The 22,138-nt window shown below is 39.6% G+C and overlaps 1 protein-coding gene and 1 long non-coding RNA gene across 2 annotated transcripts in view; one reads left to right on the top strand and one right to left on the bottom strand.

The window, feature by feature from the left end:
* Positions 1-22,138, top strand: part of LOC120461542 (zinc finger protein 521) — a 115,174-nt gene that overhangs the window by 27,411 nt on the left and 65,625 nt on the right. The window contains exon 3 of the mRNA XM_089130877.1: positions 319-468. Within this exon, the coding sequence (XP_088987003.1) occupies positions 319-468 (150 nt within the window). The remainder of the gene's footprint in view (positions 1-318; positions 469-22,138) is intronic.
* The window catches only part of LOC148981348 (uncharacterized), a 183,698-nt gene that overhangs the window by 108,106 nt on the left and 53,454 nt on the right, over positions 1-22,138 (bottom strand). The window lies entirely within an intron of this gene.

The following is a 22,138-nucleotide window of genomic DNA, read 5'->3' as shown; positions in this document are numbered from 1 at the left end:
CCATTACTTTAACAAGAATGCATTGTTGTTTTCAAAGGCCAATCCATGACAATTTGTCTGCCACAGTGTTTCTGGAAGATAAAATTACCTTCAATTGCCTGGCGGCAAGTGTTAATTTCCCACACTGGTCCTACTGAAAAACAAATCAATGTTTGTTTGTTTTTTGCTAATAAAAAGTAATGCAAGTTATCAATACAATTACTGCTTGAGCAAAAAGATCTCTTTTATCTCTGAGAATCTCCGCTTGTCTAATGTGAGAAGAGATCTCAAGCTGGGGGTCACCATTGATGAGCGTCTCTGGTGTGCTTGATCTCTCAGATCCAGACGCTGTTGCTGAGATTGAGTCGAAGGATGAAGGCGATGGCCATCTGAGGAGCCGGATTTGTCCCGAGGAGGAGGAAGAGGAGGAGGAAGAGCAGGTGTTGAGCTCTCTCACGCCACACAAGACTCTTCAGTGCCACCTCACAGGTAAACAAGCACCACAGTACGTCTTTAAATTAGACACACCATCACTAGGATCATAACTATCAAACGGATAACAGACAAAAATGTTTGGAATTGCAGAAAAGTACAAATTAATTGGACATGCTCCTCCAGAATGTGCATTATAATTGAACTGCATTGTGGGCCGTACTCACACTTTAAAATGGTCAGAATTTCTTTGAAACATTGAATTTGCTAGCTAAGCTAATAGTGTTGTGTGTCGCTAAAGATATCTTTCTGTTTTATGGTTTGAATGCCGATTCATTGAGCCCAAGTGTAGGCATTCGTTGTAGATCCATTGAAAAAAGAAACATGAAAGTGTGCATGAGTGAGTCTAACACAATGTTGTGTAGATGACACTTGGGTCTGACTCGTGTGTGCCATGTTCAGATGAAGCCAATGTGGCGTTTTCTCTAGGTTGGAGATTAGGTTTCTGGAAGTCAGTACCTCTACATAATTGATTTTACTGTATTTGATCAGCGACTTCAGAGCAGCCCCTCATTAAAAATCCCTGTGTCTCTGACAAATACATCTTAATTGTCCAGTACTTGAGATGGGGGTTTAAATGAGTTCCCTGTGGAGGCCAAAAGAAGAATGTAGTCGTCATTTGTGAACGTTGCGTATCTGAAGAAGAGCATAGAAGTGTGAAGGTGAAAACCGGTTTACAAGTACGAGTAAATATGCTTCAGATGGGTCTGATATTACAGCCGTGCCGCAGAGATTAAGGCCGTGTGTCCACCAAAGTGTTTTTCCACGCCCCTGGCGTATGTTTTCAATGGGAGCGCCGTTTTTTTTTAAACGCCATGAGCGTACCGAGGCGCTGAGCGTTTTTTCACGCTGAAGCGGTGAGCGCCCAATGTTTTTTACTGGTCGCCGAGAGTTGAAAAGTGTTCAAGCGCTCATCACTGTCACTTTCTACCCAGCCGTCCAATCACAGTGGAGGAGGGGCGGGACTAATACCACACCGACCAACTGTCACAACATTCAAACTGCTGCGGATATTCTGTATCATAGCAACTAAACGTCTCAACGGAAAAAACGCTGCGCTGCCAAAACGCTCTCAAGCGTCTTCAGCAGAGCGTCTAGCGTTTTCAGATAGCTAAAAACGCTTTGGTGGACACACGGCCTAATTTCACAATAAGCCTGATTTACTGTAAGCCATGCTAACCTTAAAGTGTAACTTTACCGATTTTCAACCCACTTTGTGCTGTTACAGTGTGTGCATAATTATTAGACATGTTGATAATTTATTTTTTTTCCAGACACATTTTACCAAATCCAAACAACATTCATCTTAGGCTATGTTTACACAGAAACGATTCTGAAGAGAAAACGCAAAAGTGGCATTGCGTCATCACTTTTTATTCTGCGTTTAGACGAGCGTTTTGTGTGGGAAATCCACGTGCAGATGGTGACGCAAAAGTGTGTGAAATTCATTGTAGTATGCACTTCAGGCGGCTAGGAGTGCATACTACTACAACACCAAGTCCACGCGCCTGCGTACAACTTTCACCGCCAAGCAGACTTTTGCGTTTTTACCTTTTACGTGGGAACGCGGCGGTGGAGCGTTTTTAAGATTTCCACTCTGGAGGGTGGTTTCACTTTTTTGCATTTTTGAGCCTCAAAAACGCCGTTGCCGTGTAAACGAAAGGCACATCCGATAAAATATTTTTACGTTTTCACCCGCGAGCGTTCTCGTGTAAACAGGGCCTTAATAACTACTATTAATTTTGTATTTAACCATTTATAAGTGATATATACACTTGTTCATGAAGGCTGTAAATGAAAACGCCTTATTTTCAGGTGTGCAGAATTATTAGGCACGTTTTCTTCTACAGATAAAATAAGTCAAAAAGGAGATTTAACTCAGGCTGAAGAGTCAAACATTATTAAATGCCCATGAGAAGAATGCAATACTAATGCAATACTAGAAATTGCGGTTAAGGCATGAGCGTTGGACAGTGAAATGCTCAAATATAGGTGGAGAAGAAAAGACAAAAGATTTGAGAATTAAGTGTGAAACCATCAGGAACCCTTTAGTCTTTATCTGAGTTAACATACGTGTGTGTATGTATAATACATTTTTTAATTAAGATGTACATTAACTTTAGTCAGTCAGAGCTTGCTACATGCAAACTTTCTATAAATGAGACTCAAATGTCTGGCACAGTGTAATTGAATGAATTATTATGTGTTAAACAACACATATTTTTCCTAGCAAGAGGTTTTATCAAGAGGTCAAGGTTTACCTGGTTAGCATGGTGTAGTTAGCCCAGCTAGCACAATACATGCAGTGACTACACCCTTCATGGGTAAAAGGCCTGTTTCTCCTGTGAGGACTAGTGTAGGTGTGGAGACGGTGCTCGTTCTGGTACCACGATCAGCCAATCGGCACTGTCATGATGTCATTTAGCTGCGGCACATGACGTTAGTGGCTCAGGTGATTGGCTCAAACCTGATCGCCCATGCGAACAGATGGAAGCAAGCAGGTTGTGTATTTCTGGAGCCAGGTGAGATGATTACAACTGCTAACGAACCGCTTTCTCCAGTACTACAGACCCGGAATTTAGAGGTGTGCGATACCGCTAGATTTGGTATCGATCCGATACCAAGTAAATACAGGGCCGGTATCGCCGATACCGATACTTTTTAATAATTAAGTTGGATGCCTCTTCAACCTAAATGAATTTTCATTACTTTTGTTTTTGTGATTTGCATTTTGGGTTATTAATCATTTAAAATCAGTACTACAAAAGCTTTTGTTCAGAAACAACTTTTGGTTGCTTCTGTTTTATTTAAACAAAGTTACAAAATTATTACTTCAGAAATATAAAAATGTAAAAACAAATTTTATTTTCAAGTAGCATGTAAACAAAAAATGTTTCTCTTCTTTAGTGCACTTCTTTTCAGGATTTTTTTCGTAAATAAACAAAGTCACAAGTTCTCCGTCTCTGATTGTGCTGCTGTGTAGACTAGAAATGTGCGTCCGCGCGCACCTGACTGGTGGTAGTCCTAGTGGTGAGTCACGTGACGGTACAACACAGGACAGGGGGGCGAGAGCAGCACTAGGATTACAGAGAGCTTGCTCTGTGACAGCAGCAGCATTTTGACAAACACGGTCAGGTCGCAAAACGAGAGAAACTGAAACTTAAGTATCGATATTTTCGCGTTGGTATCGATCAATACCGATACCAACGTTGGTATCGATGTTATCGATATTAGTATCGATCTGCCCACCTCTACCGGAATTAACAACACAATATGATATTTGTTGCATTCCTCATATCTCAGGTAATATATACAGTCAAACCAAAAATTAATCAGTCACCAGATATATGTTTTACTAGTGTGTGCAGGACACTATAAAAGTGAGGAGAGCAAAATAAAGTAAACGTGACGTATTATACATAAAAAATTCTTCATACAGTGACTACCAGTAAAATGTATAAACTAGTGTTGTCAAACGATTAAAATATTTAATCACGATTAATCGCATTAATGTCATAGTTAACACGTGATTAATCGCAATTAATCGCACATTTTTATCTATTCAAAATGTCTCTTGATTTCTTTTTGTCCCATTATTTTTTTCTCATTTTAATGCTCTTATCAACATGGAAAAGCGTCTCGCGCTCATCATCCACTCAAAACGTAACGTAAACCAACTATTTAGCCGGCTCGCAAGCCCAAACGAGTGTGTGCGGCGTGCCTGTTGTTTTGTTTCAGGTCTAGCTAGATCCGCTTGCTCTTTGGTCGACGAAGCAACAAAACGTCTTCGTATAGCTCAAGCTATTGAAATGAATGGATTTCATAGCGCAGCGCCGCGCCCTGTTGCAAAAGCATGTGAAAAAAACGACAGTTTGCTAGGCCAAAAATCACGCGTTTTATGCGTTATTAACAGCGTTAAACTGACAGCCCTAGTATAAACAATTGGGAGCAAACATGTAGTGTTTTTTTCTGTAATTGCTAATGTTCTTTTCACACACATACTGAACAACATTCGCATTGCTTGGTCACTGGTTGATCTAAACTGGTATTATCTAATTGTGTAGTTAAATTCACCATTCAACATCATTCATGAGTGAGAGTCCAACAGAAGACGGACAAAACCAGTCAAATATCAGTCATGTTTTATCACCATTTGTGAATAAACTGTGATAATGTGAGAAGGTGTCTGAATAAATGTTGGTTTGACTGTATTTGATATACAGTGGTGCAGGGAACACTGACTAAGGGTGTGTGCGAAACAATTTTCCAACATAAAAGCGAGTAACACACAAAGAGATGTCACGTGTCACCTGGATCAATGGCTGCCGTCGTCTCGGCCCGGTCCAGAGCAGCTTTAACACCTCTCTGTGCACTTAAGCCATGACCACTGCAGTGCGTTGTGGGAATGGGCCTGATGGATCCACCCGTGTCCCTGATGTGATTGGACTATTGATCGTGCTAATGCAGAAGTGCAGAGAGAGAGAGAGACAGCTATAGGAATGTCTCCCACAGGACCTGCTGTCTTCCACAGGAACAGGAAAGGAAGAATATCCGCACCCACCCAGCGTTCCTCACACTAACCCCCACCCCGAGCGCTGCGTCCCCCCCCGTTGTGTGTTTCTGCCGGGGTAGAGTGGTATAACGCTCCCCAGAGGGGGGTGGGGGAGCAGTGTTTACCTCTGGAGCTCTCGGCGTCGGTGGGGTTCTGGCTCCGGCCCGGCTGAGGATCAAGTTTCTGCATCCGGACGGTTCAGTCCTCAGGGACGCTGGAAATGCAACAGCTGTCCGTCTCCTCATAAATGCTCAGTGATACGGCTCCTCAAGGTCAACATCATTGGCAGTTGACAGGCAGACACGTATCCAGTTAAACAAAGAACGTTTTTTATTCATTTATATGTACAGTACATATGCTGTGGTGACGCCATGTAGTAATTGACCCTTCGCAAAGACCCGCCCCCTTTAGTTACTGTTGCTATGTCCAACAATCCACACTCTTAGAAGAAAAGGTTCTATATAGAACCTTAAAAGGTTCGTATTTGGAACCCCTAAAGGTTCTATACAGAACCCTTCTTAAGGGTTCATTAATAAGAACCCTTTAGGGTTCTTTGTAACCAGGAAAAAAGGTTCTAAATGGAATCTTTTGGGTTCATTCATTATCATTTGTTTTGTCCTTTCCGGATTAAATATTTCATATTATTGACAAACATCAAGACCCTAAAATGTATTTATGAATGCATGTGAATGATCACAACATTCATGATATTGGGGTTAGAAAATGTATATATTTATATCATTTTATGTAGTTAATCAATATCACATGAAGAGTGCCATTTCAGTTTTTCTCCTCCAAAAATCAGTATGATTAAAATGTGAGTTACGACAACAGTTTAATAAACCACAATTCAATTACAACTACAAAATGTTGCAGAATAATGTAATATATGAATGAATAATAGCCTATAAAGAACTTTTGTGCCAAAAGGGTTCTTTCTTGTCATCATAGAACCTTTTTTTTTTAGCATAAAAGGTTCTTTGGAGTTGAGTAAAGAACCCTATGCTTCATATATAGAACCCCAATGAACCTTTTTTTCTAAGAGTGCCTGTTCTCATGCAGTGAAAAAGCCTCAACTTTGAAATTTGTCAGTTGTTTAAAGAAATTTAAACAATAAATACTGTTTTGTGGCTCTCTTATCTAATAAAATACTTTTTTTAAAAGATATTCTTGCACAAGCATTTATACAGTCGCTCCTGAGCAAGATGATGCATGGTATATTTGAATTTTAAAAGAATTTAGTGTATACTAACAAAGGCTTGTATAATCAAATCAATCACTGCCATAATCCCAGATAAATTAAATAAATTTAAACAATAAATAGCGTTTTGTGGCTCTTTAATGTGTCTGACAGATCAGTCTTGTGAACCATCATCTCTTCCTTCTAGTTCATTTATAGCATCAAATAAACATGAATGAACATCAGAAGGAATGTTGTTTATCAGTACACAGTTTTTCAAGTTCAAATCCAGCGACGGTAATCTACTAACTCTGACAAAATGGCAGATTCTGCGGATGGCGGATTTTGATTCGTTTGATCGCCTGTCAATCAAACACCCTGCGAAGGGGGGATTACTGTATACTAGATGAGAAGATGTGACGTTCTTCTCAGAACGGTTCATGATCTCGGACTCAGAGTTATGTGTGTCTAAGGCAGCGCTATCAACACCAATATGAATCTGCTGAGGTCACATTGTACAAGTTTGAGCTCTCAGAAAATCCAATGTAATCACATGTTTAACTACGAGTTCTACGAGGATGTGAACACTTTCTACATGTCAGAATCTTATAATTATGATAATTACGACATGGATTGAACAGATATATAATTATAAACTGCTAGCAGGCACTGAAGCCACCAGAAGTTTTCGAGCGGCCATATTGCTTTTCCCAACTGTCATTGGTTGACTGCCAAATCAATGACAATGTTTATGGTCTTTTCAAGAGGATAAAAAATATATAAAAATCATTAAGATGTTTGTCTACTGCACACTGATGACACACAATGTTTATTTATGTACATTATGATGTAAACTTAAAAAAAAAATGATTAAACATGAACTTATCTGGGATTATTGGCAGTGACTGATTTGATTATACAAGCGTCTGCTACTATATTACGTTATATTCTTTTAAATTTCAAAGTTTATGCTCAGGAGCGACCATATAAATGCTTGGCAATCATTTTTTAAAGTCGTGAAGCATATATTTTATTTTCTGATTTTCTTTTTTTTATTGGCCAACATCCTTTTCAGTCTCGATCTGTAAACTGTGACCATCAAAACATTACAGGTTATATGTACTTCTTTTAAAATGATGTATTATTTATCCAATTCTTATCCTAACTGCTTCAAAATACACTCTGTTTACAAACTCATTTTTAAATCAATGAATATTTCATTTTTAATAAGCAGGGGAATTTCCTGACTTAAAACAAATAACCATTTACATGCTTAATTTGCATGTTTTGAATCTACAGGAAAACTTAAGATACAAAAATATTGACTCGTTAGGTAATGTTTAAGCATTAAAACCAGATGATTTTCTATTCATTTAATAAAATGAGTGAGAATATGACATTTTGAGCAATCCACTTGTCGTTTACAGATCAGTGGATTAGACCTAGATTAAACTAAGGTTATTTTTCCAATCTAGATTTTTTAATAAAAAAAATTCACATTTCAAAAATGCAAATAAACTGCCTGAAAAGTCTCACTGAATGCGCAGCTTTATTCAGTGTAATGATGTCATTTCCACTGAAACAGTAAGACTGGGCGGGGCTTATTGAGCAGCCCTCCCCTTTTCTTAAATAGCCAATAGCGTTTGATTTACATCATAGCGCCTTTGAGCTCAGTAAAGCCGCATTTGACAGCTTATGACAGTCTAATAGATTCCCCTTTTAGATTTGATATGAAACTAATACTAAAGAAATTCAGTGATCATGCTGAGGATGTGTAGTTTCGAATGTGTAATCACTGGTGTTATCTCTTCTACTCAACTGTGCTGTTTCTAATGCAGAGTCTGTCTAACCGTTTCTCCTAATCTCATCCATTGCTATAAAATACGACACGTTTTGTGGTCTGAGGTCGTGTCTCTGCAACAGAGGTGTGGCGTTCCAGATGAGGTTGGACGTGGGAATATCCCAAATAAAATATCAAAACGACATATACACATGTTGACCACATGATGTCACTAGCACAACGAGACGCATCTTGTTTTCCGCCAATTATGGCAGAAACAACATAAAATCATGTAGAAAACAGCTGATGAAAAACAAAAACCAAGGTATTATTATATAACTTAATTTTCTGATGTTAAAGTTTGTTTTACGTTTATGATATATGATACCTTTAGCCGATATCTTGAAAGCGAAATGAAATGACGCGTCTCGCTGAGATTCGGGTTGAAGTGCCATGGGTTGAAGAGTTCATAGGCCGAAAGTTGCATCCAGATGTTATTTCCCAAAACGAGGTGGGAAAAAAACTATTTTCAGGCTGTCTGGAATGCAGCATTAAGCCTTGTGACATAATTATCACCATCAGGAGGGATGCGTGCAACCCAATAATTTGCGCAATGCGCATGTGCGAGTGACTTTAGTGCTTAAAAACAAAGTCCACTCTTTTCTATACTCAAAGTAAACTTCTTTGGCCATAAACGAGATGGAGCGGACTGTGGAAAATGAAGGACACCCGGAGCTTAACGCAAAACCAGACTTCATTCGCCCTGATGGAAAGCAAATTTACACTGAATCATTCGTCTGAATCGTTCCCTCTCCCCATAGTGCATTGTGATATACGTTATTATGTAGATGGCGAAGTCTCAGATTACAGAGAGCGCTTGATTGGACAGAAAGTCTGATGAGACGCTGAAGTGTAGAGTGATCTCGTCAAAATCGTTGATATCCATATTGATGGTAAGCCGAACATATTCATACTAAAAGCCAAAAAAACCCGAACATTTTTATTCCACAGGGACTTTCGGCATGACGTAATTTTCGTCATCAGGACGGTTGAGGGATGGTGCACGTTCAACAGCGGTGAACAAAGGTGAAAGTTGAGACAGAAGAGTCCACTAGGTGGCAATACGCAGTTGTGATCCACTGGCAAACTTCCCATCTCTCTCTCGAATCAACACAGATGTGACTTAAACTGCAGTTCATCGACCGGCCACTAGAGACAGACTCCAGAAGAGAGTCAATCCCATAGACCCCCATTTTAAAATGGCCAACTTTACAGCAGAACAAAATCTTTACAGCCTGGTACAAAAAGTGTTTTGGTCTATATAGCTAATTTTGCCCTTCACGACGACTGTTACGCCGCCTTCACACTGGCAGTTGAAATCAGCTCCGTAATACGCATTACGTTCCCAACGGATGTCGTACTACACGGTGAAAAGCGTCGGACGCGGGTAAAACAAAAATGGTGGAGAGGTTAGAAAGGTTGACTCTGATGAGATATTAATAGGAAGGCTGCTGCGTGAGGAAAGTTGCCATGTCAGGTCGGCTAAAAAATATGATTTGGTGGTCAATAGTTCAATGTCTGGCTACAATTTAATTGCATTAACTTCCCTAATAACGTTAGAAAGTCATGAAAATAAAAAAAAATGACATGACAACTTATCGTTATAAAATCATTATTTATTTTATTAAACGTTAAGAATTCAGGTTTGTTTATCAGTACCATAGCAACGCTCAACTTCCGCTGGAATTGTCGGATAAGAACCGTCCGTAGCATTTCGCAAGAGTTCAATTTTTTTGAACGCATCCGGATGACCAACGGATTTCTTCGCACCGCACTCGGTCGTACCCGTTTCGGACCCATTCGCTTGCGGTCTGCGAATCTCCATAGGAAATGAATGACTTCCGGTCGTTTCGGAGTCGTATCGGAGAGGATTTCAACTGCCAGTGTGAAGGCGGTGTTAGGGGGAATTTAAATCATCCATTTAAATTATATTAAGCTTTAAAGTTTGATTGACAGTTGGATTGCCGCTGATGTTACTGCTAGCCGTTTGTCTGCTGTCTGTTAGCGTCACGTCTCCTCAGCTAATCCGCATCGCTGCACATTTTCGTTTATCCGGGAGTGACGCTGACAGCAGGCTCCGCCCACTTTGGGCTTCAAAAAATCTGAAACATACGTGTGACGTCACGGACACTACGTCCATATTTATGTACAGTCTGTGGTTGTGATATACTCTGCAGTAGTCAAAAAAGAGTGTGGAAAGAGTAAACGACAGAGCGGCAGATCATTCTCCCATCATTTTTGTTCCAGTTCGGATCCGCTACTTTTGTTGTTCTATCTTTGTGAGCAAATGTCCTGTAAATGACTCGGTGTACAGAAAAGAACTCGTCCATCCGCAGTTGAAGTATACTTTAAAAAGCTGGAGTGGAACGTGGAAAACGAAGTGCCTTTAGTAGGCACTATTCACTCTTCACTGCTCTCTTTCCATTGTCTTTTGAGTGTGAAAACAAGCATTTAGAGTCTAATACAGAGAAATTAAGGTTTGGGAATCTGATAAACCGTCACACCGAGGATCCATTTGCAAGGTTTATTGATAAAAGGTATGTGGTATATGGTGGCATATTGTATGAAATACTCAAATCTTGAACTAAAGTGCAGATACTCCCATATCACTCCAGGAAAAGTGTGGGTACTCCTTTTACATGTCTACTTACTTTTAAATGTACTAACGGTACTGATCTTTAAAGGCTATACTTTGTTTCAATCAATTGATATCCTGCTTCCTAGTGCTTAAAATGCCTGTTTAAGAAGAGAGGAGTCTAATGTCACTGACAGACAGAGTTTAATAGAGGAGAGCTCAGTCTGACATTATGAGTCGTCAGTTAGCCAGCAGAAAGGAAGATCAGTGGACGCCCGCATTAAATATGCATGATTTTTGTTAGCCAAATATTTCATATTTTATTAAGAGATTTTAATATCAAATCCATTAAAGTCTACATGCATCTTGATGACAACATACTGAATAAAGAGTGTTAAAGGGTTAGTTCACCCAAAAATGAAAATTAAGTCATTAATTACTCACCCCCATGCTGTACCAACCCCGTAAGACCTTCGTTCGTCTTCGGAACACAAATGAAGATATTTTTGATTAAATTTGAGAGCTGTATAACTACCACATTGGCTGCCTAAGGGACTGCCTCTTGACGGCCCAGAAAGTCAATGAAGAAAATGTTTAAATATCCCAAGTGACTACCGTGGCTCAACTATATGTTTATCAAGCGACGCGAATACTTTTTGTGCGAAAAAACAAACAAAAATAACGAGTTTATTCGACTATTTCTTTTCTTCCTTGTAGGCCAGAAACGAGACTTCCTTAGATTTCCACGACGCATGCGCGAGAATTGCGATCTGCTTACACCAGCTTATACCACTTCAGATCGCAATTCTCGCGCATGCGTCGTGGAAATCTAAGGAAGTTTCCTCCTTAAAACTGCAGTGAACCAAAGACAGTCTCAAAAACACGGTTTGAAATCGCTGGTGTTTCTGACGTCACAAACCACCTTGTAACCAATCAGATCAACGTGTGATCGTCAACCAGTGGATCTCTGAGTGAGTGAGTGAGTGGAGGCGGGGCTCATTTGCATATTCATAGAACCACGCATACTAAATGACGCAAGGCTGTCGAGTTACATTCAAGCTATTTTAAGCCATGAAGAAATTTATTTATATTGAATAAACGTTTAAATAAGTAATTTTGGTGATCAAAGATGAGTTTTAAGGATAGACTACTGGGGGACTTTAACTTCTCAACATGTTAACTGCTCAAATCCGAAAACAGAAACAAATGTTTTTTCCATCACAACAGATACAGATATAATTTTGTTTCGTTTTCTTGATGCATCTATTACAGATCCTGCCAATGCATATGCATCAATACTGAAACGTGGAGTTTTGAATCATGAACCATTTAATAAAAATGGAATGAACTGCGATTTAAATGCTCAAATTAAAACAATCGGCCCGTAGCCCTCCTCAGGACTCACCGGAGCAGAAGACATCTCTCTGACAATAGCGCTGTAGTCTCGGGTCAAGCAGCTCAAACTGATACTTGTTTCAGTGCATTTTTTGAAACGTGATTAATGCATCATTAGGCGCGTTTTACAGATTTGCATCCCTTTTACATTACAGATTTGCGCAAAACTTTTGCGATATTTTCCAAATGTCGATAAAAAACTATTGAGAAATGACGGTGTTTCCATTAACCGATGTTATGCGACTAAAACGTCTTTTTTTTTCCTCTCGCGATTCCAAAAATCACGGCAATGGACTTTGCTAGGTTTATAACCTATGTCACAGCCATGCACTGCACTAGACATTATTATTATTAATGGATGGAGACGTGGTGTGTTATTCAAGTATTAATGGCAGGGAAAGACACAGAGTTCCTGGTGTTTCTCCCTTATTTCTGCTTCGATGTCTTGATGGCATTTCTTTGAGGTTTAGAGAGGCTATTCCTGTAATTATTGTTTCTTTTTTTTTAAATGAATTTAATACTCTGTCTCGTATTATTTCCAAACAGTAGTTGCAAAACGAAAAATGAACGGTTGTTGTATTTTTAAAACGCAAAGTTGAACACCAACATTTTAGTTTGAAATGTCACATAAATGCGCTATAGCCTACATCTCAACGAAATTTCAGATATTTGTTTATGACTTTTTGCCCCCTTTAAAACATTTAAAATATTCACAAATTAATGGGAAACAATGTAGATATTACTAGTTTTCTAAAGCCAATTTAGAACATGGATATTTATGATATTTTTCCTGCAGTGATAGGTGAGTTATTATAAATGCGTCTGAAAAAATAACGAGCTAAAAACATAATCTCCGGATGCACCTTTAGAGAGAACGGCACCTTTCATACGGATTACATAATCAGAAGATATTAGTTTACGATTCGAATTTGTTCTTTTTAAAGTGGACATTTCAAGCTTTAGTCTATAAAGGATATTGGTTCAGTTCTCGCGCTCCAGTTCACGAAGATCATAAAGCGCGCCTGATTGTTTCATTTTATTTTACGAAAGCACAACGTTTTCTTGTTATTGTGACATTACGCAAATAAAACAAATATTTGTTGCGAATAATGTATTATTATTTCCTGTACAACCAGAAATGATTTTATGTATTTTAAGTTGATTCCACTGTTGATGGGAAAATGAATTCACGGCGCGCCCGTGTCTGTCTGCCATCCAGTGCTCCAAACTCCGCACACACTCTTGAATATTGGTCAAAATCGAGTGTTTATTTGTGATATTATTATTATTGTTATTATTATGATTATTATTATTGTCCAACCTGTACTATGAATGAGATGTGACGAATTGCTTTGTTCCTTTTTTGGATAAAAGCGTCTTCTACATATGTAGCCTAATAAATGTTATAATAGGCTAATGATGATAATTATTATTATTTTTTTGCGGACACGGACCTAAAACACACTCCGTCTTCTAAGTCAGGTGACTGTAAACTGCAAAATCCGTTTCCATTGCAGTTTTGCGAAAAAATCCTTTTTCGAATCGCCTAAAAAACCTCCTCATGTGAGCGTAAAAACTTATTTGCGATAAACGGGAGTTTTTGCGAAATTGAGCGTATTTCAATTTGCGCAAATTGAAGGGTAATGGAAACGTAGCTATTGTCTCCCGAAATCCACAGTTCAGAATAATAATTTCTGTCATGACGGTTTGAGGAATGTCATCACCATTGCTAGTGTTTTAGCAGCGTCACAAATGAATGAACTAATCACTAATAAATTCACCAGTTCAACAATGCCAGGACTGCAGTTATCTCGTGCTTGGCAGTGTTAGTTATGACTGTGTGTATCTGTAGCGTGTGCCACAGTCTCAGTGTTCAGTGCAGCCCATGTTAAAGTCAAAGTGTCATTAGATATTCAAAGCAGCTCCAGTCTCAGGAGACATATCTATTCCTCTTCCCCTCGCTCTCTCCTGAGCTTCACATGACACATCCCATCCTGCTCCATATAAACTATTCATTGAGCTCTGTCTACCATCCATAGCTCTTCTCTGATAAAGAATAAAGAGAAATAGGTGAGCTGTCTTTCTATTGGTCTTTCTGGGCTTAAGGCAACAGCGAACGAGTTCCTATTCTGGTTACATAGATGGTTTGAACATTCAGAAATAACATTTTTATAACTTAATGGGAACATCGGCAAAATGTTCTTTGAACAATTTTTTGTTTTGTCAGCTGGGATATTATTAAATTCACGGGGAAACGCAGATCCCAAGACAAACTCAGAGCAGAATTAAACCAAAAACTCAAACAATGAGAGATCTTGTGAAATAAATGGAACATTAAAACCACATAATCGAATTTTAATATGTTCCTGACAGAGAAGCGATCCTACGCTTTAGGTACTGAAGGTGTTTGAGACTTAACTCACAGACTGATTATTCACTTTATAATAATCTGGATTGAATCACTTTCAAAGTACTACATTTGATGTAGAACGTGTGCCTTAAGCAATAATAAAGTATGTTCTGTAAGTGTGCAAATGTGTGGTATTTTTTTGCCATGATAAAATCCCTGACTGAACGCTCATCAGATCAGAGTTTGCTGTTTAATTATTTAATTAGTGACATTAATTTACAAGTAAGGTCATGTATTGGAAAAGACAAAGTAAAGAAAAAAGAAAGAAAGAAATCATCCTCAAACAAACAAAAAATCAAACATTCTGGTCTTAAAGGGATACTCCACTTTTTTTTTTTAAATAGGCTCATTTTACAACCCCCCCCCAGAGTTAAACAGTTGAGTTTTACCATTTTTGAATCCATTCAGCCGATTTTCTGATATTTAGAAGAATATCAGTAACCAGACAGTTTCTGGTCTCATTGACTTGTATAGTAGGAAAAAAATATACTATGGAAGTCAATGAGACCAGAAACTGTCTGTTTACTGATATTCTTCTAAATATCAGAAAATTGGCTGAATACATTCGAAAACGGTAAAACTCGACTGTTTAACTCTGGGGGAGTTATAAAATGAGCCTATTTCCAAAAAAAAGTGGAGTATCCCTTTAAGCCTGGAAATCCTGCCTTATGCAACCCAGTCTTTTTAGCAGGCATTTATTGCTTCAGAACACAAATCCTCAGTTAAAGCGACCCGTTCATGATCCAGAAACCTTCACGCATGTCTGCAAACGCACAGCCTATCCTCAACGTCGCTTTGGAATAATTCCTCGCCCCAGATTTTTGTGCTCGCTCTGTGTTTGTTTGCACGGTTGGAAGCCGTATTAAGTATTAAAAGTTTATAAGTCTGTGTCTAGTCAAGAGGAGGCTGGTTTGCTCTCTCTCGCCGTTTGGCACGCGACTGCCGATGTAGAAAACAACTCAATAACAGTCTGTAAGTAGAACAATCCAGGCTAATGTGAAACAATGATGCCATGGAAAAAAATGGGATTAACAGTCACTTTCCCGGGTTTCTCAAGAAGCGGAAGTCATCATGGTTGAGTAAACTTCTACTGTAGTGAATGCGAGGCAACAAGCAAATATATAGGTGTTGTATTCCCTTTACTTTAATCTGCATTTTTTTTTCACGATTGAATAAGTTGTATTAGAAAAACCCTTGCAGCAGCACTAATTTTTATTTTTGTAATTTACTGACCAGGTAATATAACACAGTATAGTGTTAGTGATATAAATGTATATTAAATAGTGATATTGATAACTGTGGAAAGGCATTATTACAGTCTGTGAAAAGGGTCCATGGAGAATCATCCACACCAGATTGCCAGACTGCAATATTGATTCAGCCGAGATATCTATCTAGGTAAGGTAGGCATTTAGCTGGCAGGAGTTATTTGACTGCATAAGAAAAACAGCACAACATTAGGAACAACACGATCCTGCAGTTTGTCTGGGTCTTTCTTTTATACTGTACTGTGCAGATTGTGCCTAGCGATGCCCTTTAGCCATGACTATATTTTCAATGTAGCACGACTTCTTATGTATCACTGACATTTCTGCTTAAATTTTACAAAATATCCTGGCCTCTTTGACTAAAAGGCAAAAGTGCATACTCATGGCCAACTTTCCAAATCTCAGTTGTCATCATATCCTTTCTTGGGATCTTTTTCAAAAACATTGCTGATTGCTATCCCATAGATTGAACCACTTTAATCTTCATTTCTTATTTGGGAGTGCATTAAAACAATTGATGACAATGACAGTCATTGTGGATATGTTGATGGTCCACTTTATGCCTGGTTGAGATTACACGATTTTTTTTGTCTGTTATGATAGTCACTGTGTCAGATTACCCGATATAGAGTCCTAAAATCTTTTCGTGTCGTGGATAAGAAACATGTCAGACTACACGTTGCTAGAGACAGACCGATAAAGGATTTTGAAGGCCGATACCGATACAAATATTTGTTGGTTTTAAAATCCGATATTGCGATATATCGGCCGATATATATATATATATATATATATATTTGTTTTTGGTTTTTTTTTTTAGAAACGCGCAACGAAACGCGCAACGAAAACACCAAACAACAACGCGCAATAAAAATGGTTTCGTCCATTTTTATTTTATTTTTGAAAGATTCATTTGTCTGCCATTATAACTGCCGATATCGATAGTTTGGAAAATGCCTAATATCGGCCTGCCGATATATCGGTCTGGCTCTACACGTTGCTTCCTGACCAGTCATCGCATGCTGTCTTTAACGGCGCGCATGATGTCATCGAGAAGGCGAAACTAGTAGCGAGTGACTTCCGGAAACGAACGTAAACAAACAATGGATGAAGCGGTGAGTGTTGTATTGGCTGTCCTGTGTGCAGAAAAATGTCAAAAAAGAAAGAAAACCCGACAATGGACACGTTCCTGGATTGCTCGAAGAGGACAGTATGGGCTGTCAATCCTCCAAAGAGAACTTGAGGTAAAATATTGTTTTCTAATATATTTTTACTTTTAGTTTTAATGTTAGCACCATCGTCTCTCTTTCGTTTCGTCATTTTTGAAAGTTGTGTACGGAAAAGCTTCTTTGCTCCTATTGGTCAACCTCATACATGTGACAGAATCGTTGTGGACGGCCGTTAAAAAAATTAAACATGCTAGTGTTTTTGTCGTGATGTCATGAAGCGTCGCAGACGTGATGTATGTTGTCGTCCACTATGACACTATACGAGATGATACGATCGAATCTTGCGTCCCGACGCCCGTTGTCGTTTACGAATCCCCACAACACCCTACGTCAAACGGATCGTGCCAAAATCGGGCTAAAATCGTGTAATCTGAACCAGGCATTAGACATTTTACCAATTATAAGTAACTTTGCAACTACGTCAACTCGCTCTCGTTAGAGTATTAGTAGAGTGTCTGCTTAATATCTGCCAACTCTTTATTTTGGTGCTCCTCCAAAGACACTCTACTGACTATATGTAACTTTGCACCTACATGTCAACTTATTCTACTAATCTTAACCTAACAGTCTACTAAAGGCTGGAATACACGACACGATGTTGCCCCGATTCGCGATCAGGGTGAGTCGACAGTAGTTGCCGAATGTGTATGATGGGCACGGACTTCAGACTTTGATTCCATCCATTCGGAGGATGTCAAAACATGTTTGATATTTTGAGTGGATTTCAGAACATGTATTGTGTATGATGCATTGCTTAAAAACTGTAATACAGTCATTATACAATGACCAGACAATGAAAATCAAGGGTGAAGTCACAAAGATCGAGTTAAAACACAGAAAACGACTTACGAGATCAGGTAAAGACAAAAAAGAAGGAAAAACTTGCCATCACGGATCCCGAGCTTGGCACTTGACGAATGATCATGTTGAGATATTAGATGGAGCCTCGAGCTTGAAGCGCGCCATGCATGAAATAAATGTTAGAAAACGCAGAATCTGACGTTTGTTTGGTAATTGTTTGCATCAGTTTCAGAATTCACACAGTGGGGTTAACCAGCTAAATCATCCTTATAAATATGGAAAATCACTGAAGAATGTGTCATGTGTTTCTGCTTAGTGTAGTGAATGATCCTCGGTCATGTATATGATGCCTAGCTTTTCCCTCTAACCATTTACAAAGTTGGCAAGTTTATGACGTGAAGTTTGTCAAATCTGTTCATATTTTAAAAGTCGTGGAGTGTATTCCGGCCTTAAGATAAACCCTGGAAAAAATGAACATTTTGAAACCTTTGCAAAGCCATAGGTAGAGGGAAACATCTGACCAAACTGCTTGTTTCTTGACATTCAGTCTCTTTAATGATAGATAAAGTAACCTGAAGGAAGCATTTGGGCCGAGTAAACCCTTCGCCTGAGGATGGCCGGAGGTCAAATCCACACGAGAGCCCACTGCCACACCTCTACCCCTCCTGATATACCGTCTGATTAAATTCAGCGTGTGTCTCTCACCAGACGCTGGAGGAATAACTGATGGTGCAGATCTCCAGACCTGGAGGGGTTGAGAGGGACACATTGGTTTAGATTGGGCTGTTTTAGGCCAGGTGTGTTTGATTCATAATTACATAAGAAACAATTAAAAAGAGCAGTGAGATTCAAAAACATTTTTGACTCACACACCATTGGATGCATTTTTATGTCTGGTTCCATTATCTGAGTATTGCTGCTGCTGTTTCCCCATTTGTTAACACACATCTGTCTCAGTTTCGGCCTCTCTCTACACTGGCCTGTTCAGTATTCCAATCTCGTCCTCCGTTGAGTGATTTTGCTCAGACACGTCGAGCTCTAGGTAAAGGGTCCCTAGAGAGCACGCTCTCAACCCCTGGGTCGCCGCATCATGAATACATTATGATCCCCCCCCCCCCTTTCCATTCGGTTGCCACGACAGCACTTTCTGAGCCAGCGGCCTATGAAGATGGCGTCACAGCCGCCGCCGTCTCACTTCAGATCTTTTTAACCAGCGTTTGCATGTCGTCTTCCGGTCAGTGAAGGAAACGCTGCGCTACTTTTTCCATTTTCCATTTCCGTTCCTTCCTTCAAAAGACCTGCCTTGTTTACAGTCTGCTCCTCATTGTCCTTTCTTTCAGCATATGTATAAAACATGGTGCCTCAGGTAGAGGAGGTTGTCCTGTAAATGGCCAGCGTGTGCACGCTCCGAACACTTCACTGAGCAATCTGTCAGCATGTCAGCAACACATGTTTTGTAAAAAGCTTCCAGTGGGAGCCAGGGGAAAAGATCGCTCCTGCCAGACCAGAGAGAAAATGCTCCCCCCCATCCCCCCCCCGTCTCCCTCCCTCCCTCATTGTGGTGGGTTTTCTAATGCTCGTATGTTCAGCCCAGAGCCGTCTCTCTCCTCCTCCCCTGAACTTCAGAAATTTGAACTGCCAGACCCTTGGGAGACTTCCAGCTCTTTCCTTTTTCTTCTTTTTCTGCTACTTCTTCCTCTCTCGCTCAGATGAAATGGTGGAGCTATATTGTAGCCGGTCCCCAAGCGGTCTTCTCTAATACCTGAGTTTCTATAGAAACTGGAAATTACCGGCAGGATCCTTCGGGGACTGTTTTATCCGCAGCAGGATGAGGGAGGCCAGACCGGCGGGGAGGTGAACACGCGGCTGAAATGAAGGAGCGTCTGAATGACGGGGGCCGCGGGGCTTCGTCTCGTCTGTGGGTGGGTGGGGAGTCTTCACGTGAAGGGCTCTTGTTTAATAAACTTTCAGCACGGCATCATGGGGGTAGACAGCTCCACAAATACCCGTGTGTGTTTCCTTTTGTCTGAGCGGCAGCTTTATGTGTGTTTCTGCAAATTTGATTTTTCAGACTGCCTTTTTTTTTACACTGCGACTGCCTGCCTCTTAGTGTGCTGTCGTCTTTTTCAATCTGTTTACTTCCCTGTTCTTTTCCTCTCTCACCTCAGCGATGTTGTTGTGCAGTGCATGTCTGGATCACCACTCCTGCTGCTGTATTTAACAAAACTTGTATTTTTAGGCTGTTTTGGTTCATGCACTGAGGCTTTACACTTTTGGCACAACATTAAGTTTACTTTTTGTACCTTAGCTGCGGCATACACATATCAAATCATGACAAACAGAAATGAGACAAAGACCTACAGTGGACCAGGGATGGGTAACTTCGGTCAGGAGTGGTTAGTTTGTTCAGGAGTGATCAATTCGGGATGGAGCTAAACCCTCCAGGAACTGTAGCTGGCCACCCCTGACCTAGACCAATTTCTAAGACGGGATTCCTCAAATCAAGCCCTGGAAGGCCAGTACTATACAGACTTAAAGGGTTAGTTCACCCAAAAATGAAAATTAAGTCATTAATTACTCACCCCCATGCTGTACCAACCCCGTAAGACCTTCGTTCGTCTTCGGAACACAAATGAAGATATTTTTGATTAAATTTGAGAGCTGTATAACTACCACATTGGCTCCTAAGGGACTGCCTCTTGACGGCCCAAAAAGTCAATGAAGAAAATGTTTAAATATCCCAAGTGACTACCGTGGCTCAACTATATGTTTATCAAGCGACGCGAATACTTTTTGTGCGAAAAAACAAACAAAAATAACGAGTTTATTCGACTATTTCTTTTCTTCCTTGTAGGCCAGAACGAGACTTCCTTAGATTTCCACGACGCATGCGCGAGAATTGCGATCTGCTTACACCAGCTTATACCACTTCAGATCGCAATTCTCGCGCATGCGTCGTGGAAATCTAAGGAAATCTCATTTTTGGGTGAACTAACCCTTTAAGTTCAACCCCTGATCAAACATATAAATCAAACCTACATGCAATTTCCGAGTTACTCTGAAGACCTGGTATAAGTGACTAGGAGTGGAGCTAAACTCTGCAGGACATTTGTCCAAGATCCAGACCGAGGGGTGGTAGTCGAGGAACTAGTCTTAATGTGGCATTCATTTCATACACTGATATGTTTGTAATGGTGAAGAGAATGGGTCGACCTATGGATGAGGTCATATGTATATAGTTTTTAGGACAGTCTAGTCTGAGACCCAGATCCAAAAGATTTTACGAGCAAGACCATAAGTTCTCTGGTGGAAAATTGGGTTCAGTTGGGTCCAACTCTAACCTTCTCTCATTCCATAAAGAGGATACTAATGTCCTGCAAAACTGTTTGCGGACTGTAAATAAGTAGATGGCAAACAGATCAAAATCAATTCTAATCCTCAATTATTGAGTACTCTGCTCGAGTCCACTCACTCATGATTATTGCTTTAGACTTGAATCCTCAGATTTAGTGAAAATCATTTTCTTTCCTACTGTCTCAGCTTTCTGGAACGATCAGTCTTGGTCATTGTGAGTTTTTAGAGCATGATCTAGACCTCACTTCAGGTCTAACATATATTAAATCTGGTGGTCTATTGCAGCCAACAACCTCATTATGTGTAAGTCCTGCTTTATGCAAAGCATATCTGAAAATCTTAAGTTGGCGTCACACATGGGTTCAAGACAAGTAGTGTAAAATTTGGAGTATTGTATGTAGCTACTAGTGTTTTTCTCCCTCATGGAGTTTTAAAGAATAGGGAACCTGAAGTGCAACATGTTCCTGGATCAACATTTAATTCAACAAATCAGATTTGGTGGACAAGTTTACAGTTAAGTTTCTGCTTTAAACCAGGGTTTGGTGCTTCTACACCAGTGTTATTCACCTCTGATTCTAGGGGTAAATTATGGGTAGGGTTAGGTTTAGGGGTAGGGATACGGTTTTTGACTTTTTTTCCATGATCAAAAAAAAAGTTGACCCATGAACACGTCTAACTCTGCAAAATCAGGACGTGCCTAGCATTAAATCTTTTTATGTCTTCTGAAGTCATACGTTAGCTTTGCGTAAAGAAGAAATAACTTCTAACTGCCATTACCAGATCATTTAACTGGACCATTTTTAACTGGTTTCGTGAATTAGATCAACAAATTCATTGAAAAATCTAGTCACCATCTCTCATGAACACATTTCAAGGTTCTAACAAACGTAATATACAATTTTGTCAACTAAGTGTATTAAATGAAGCACGCACCTGATTGCTAACAGGATTCAATTGCTCATATATTGGATTTAAAACACCATTTCAGCATATGATTTTTTATTGCCACACATGAACATCTTTCAGGCTACCGTTAATGACTCAATGATCAAAATGCATGTCC

Source organism: Pimephales promelas, chromosome 5 (genome assembly GCF_988280905.1).
Source record: "Pimephales promelas chromosome 5, fPimPro1.hap1.1, whole genome shotgun sequence".
NCBI classification, from domain to species: Eukaryota; Metazoa; Chordata; class Actinopteri; order Cypriniformes; family Leuciscidae; genus Pimephales; species Pimephales promelas.
Note: the sequence above shows the minus strand (reverse complement) of the source record. Positions and strands in the feature narration are given on the sequence as shown.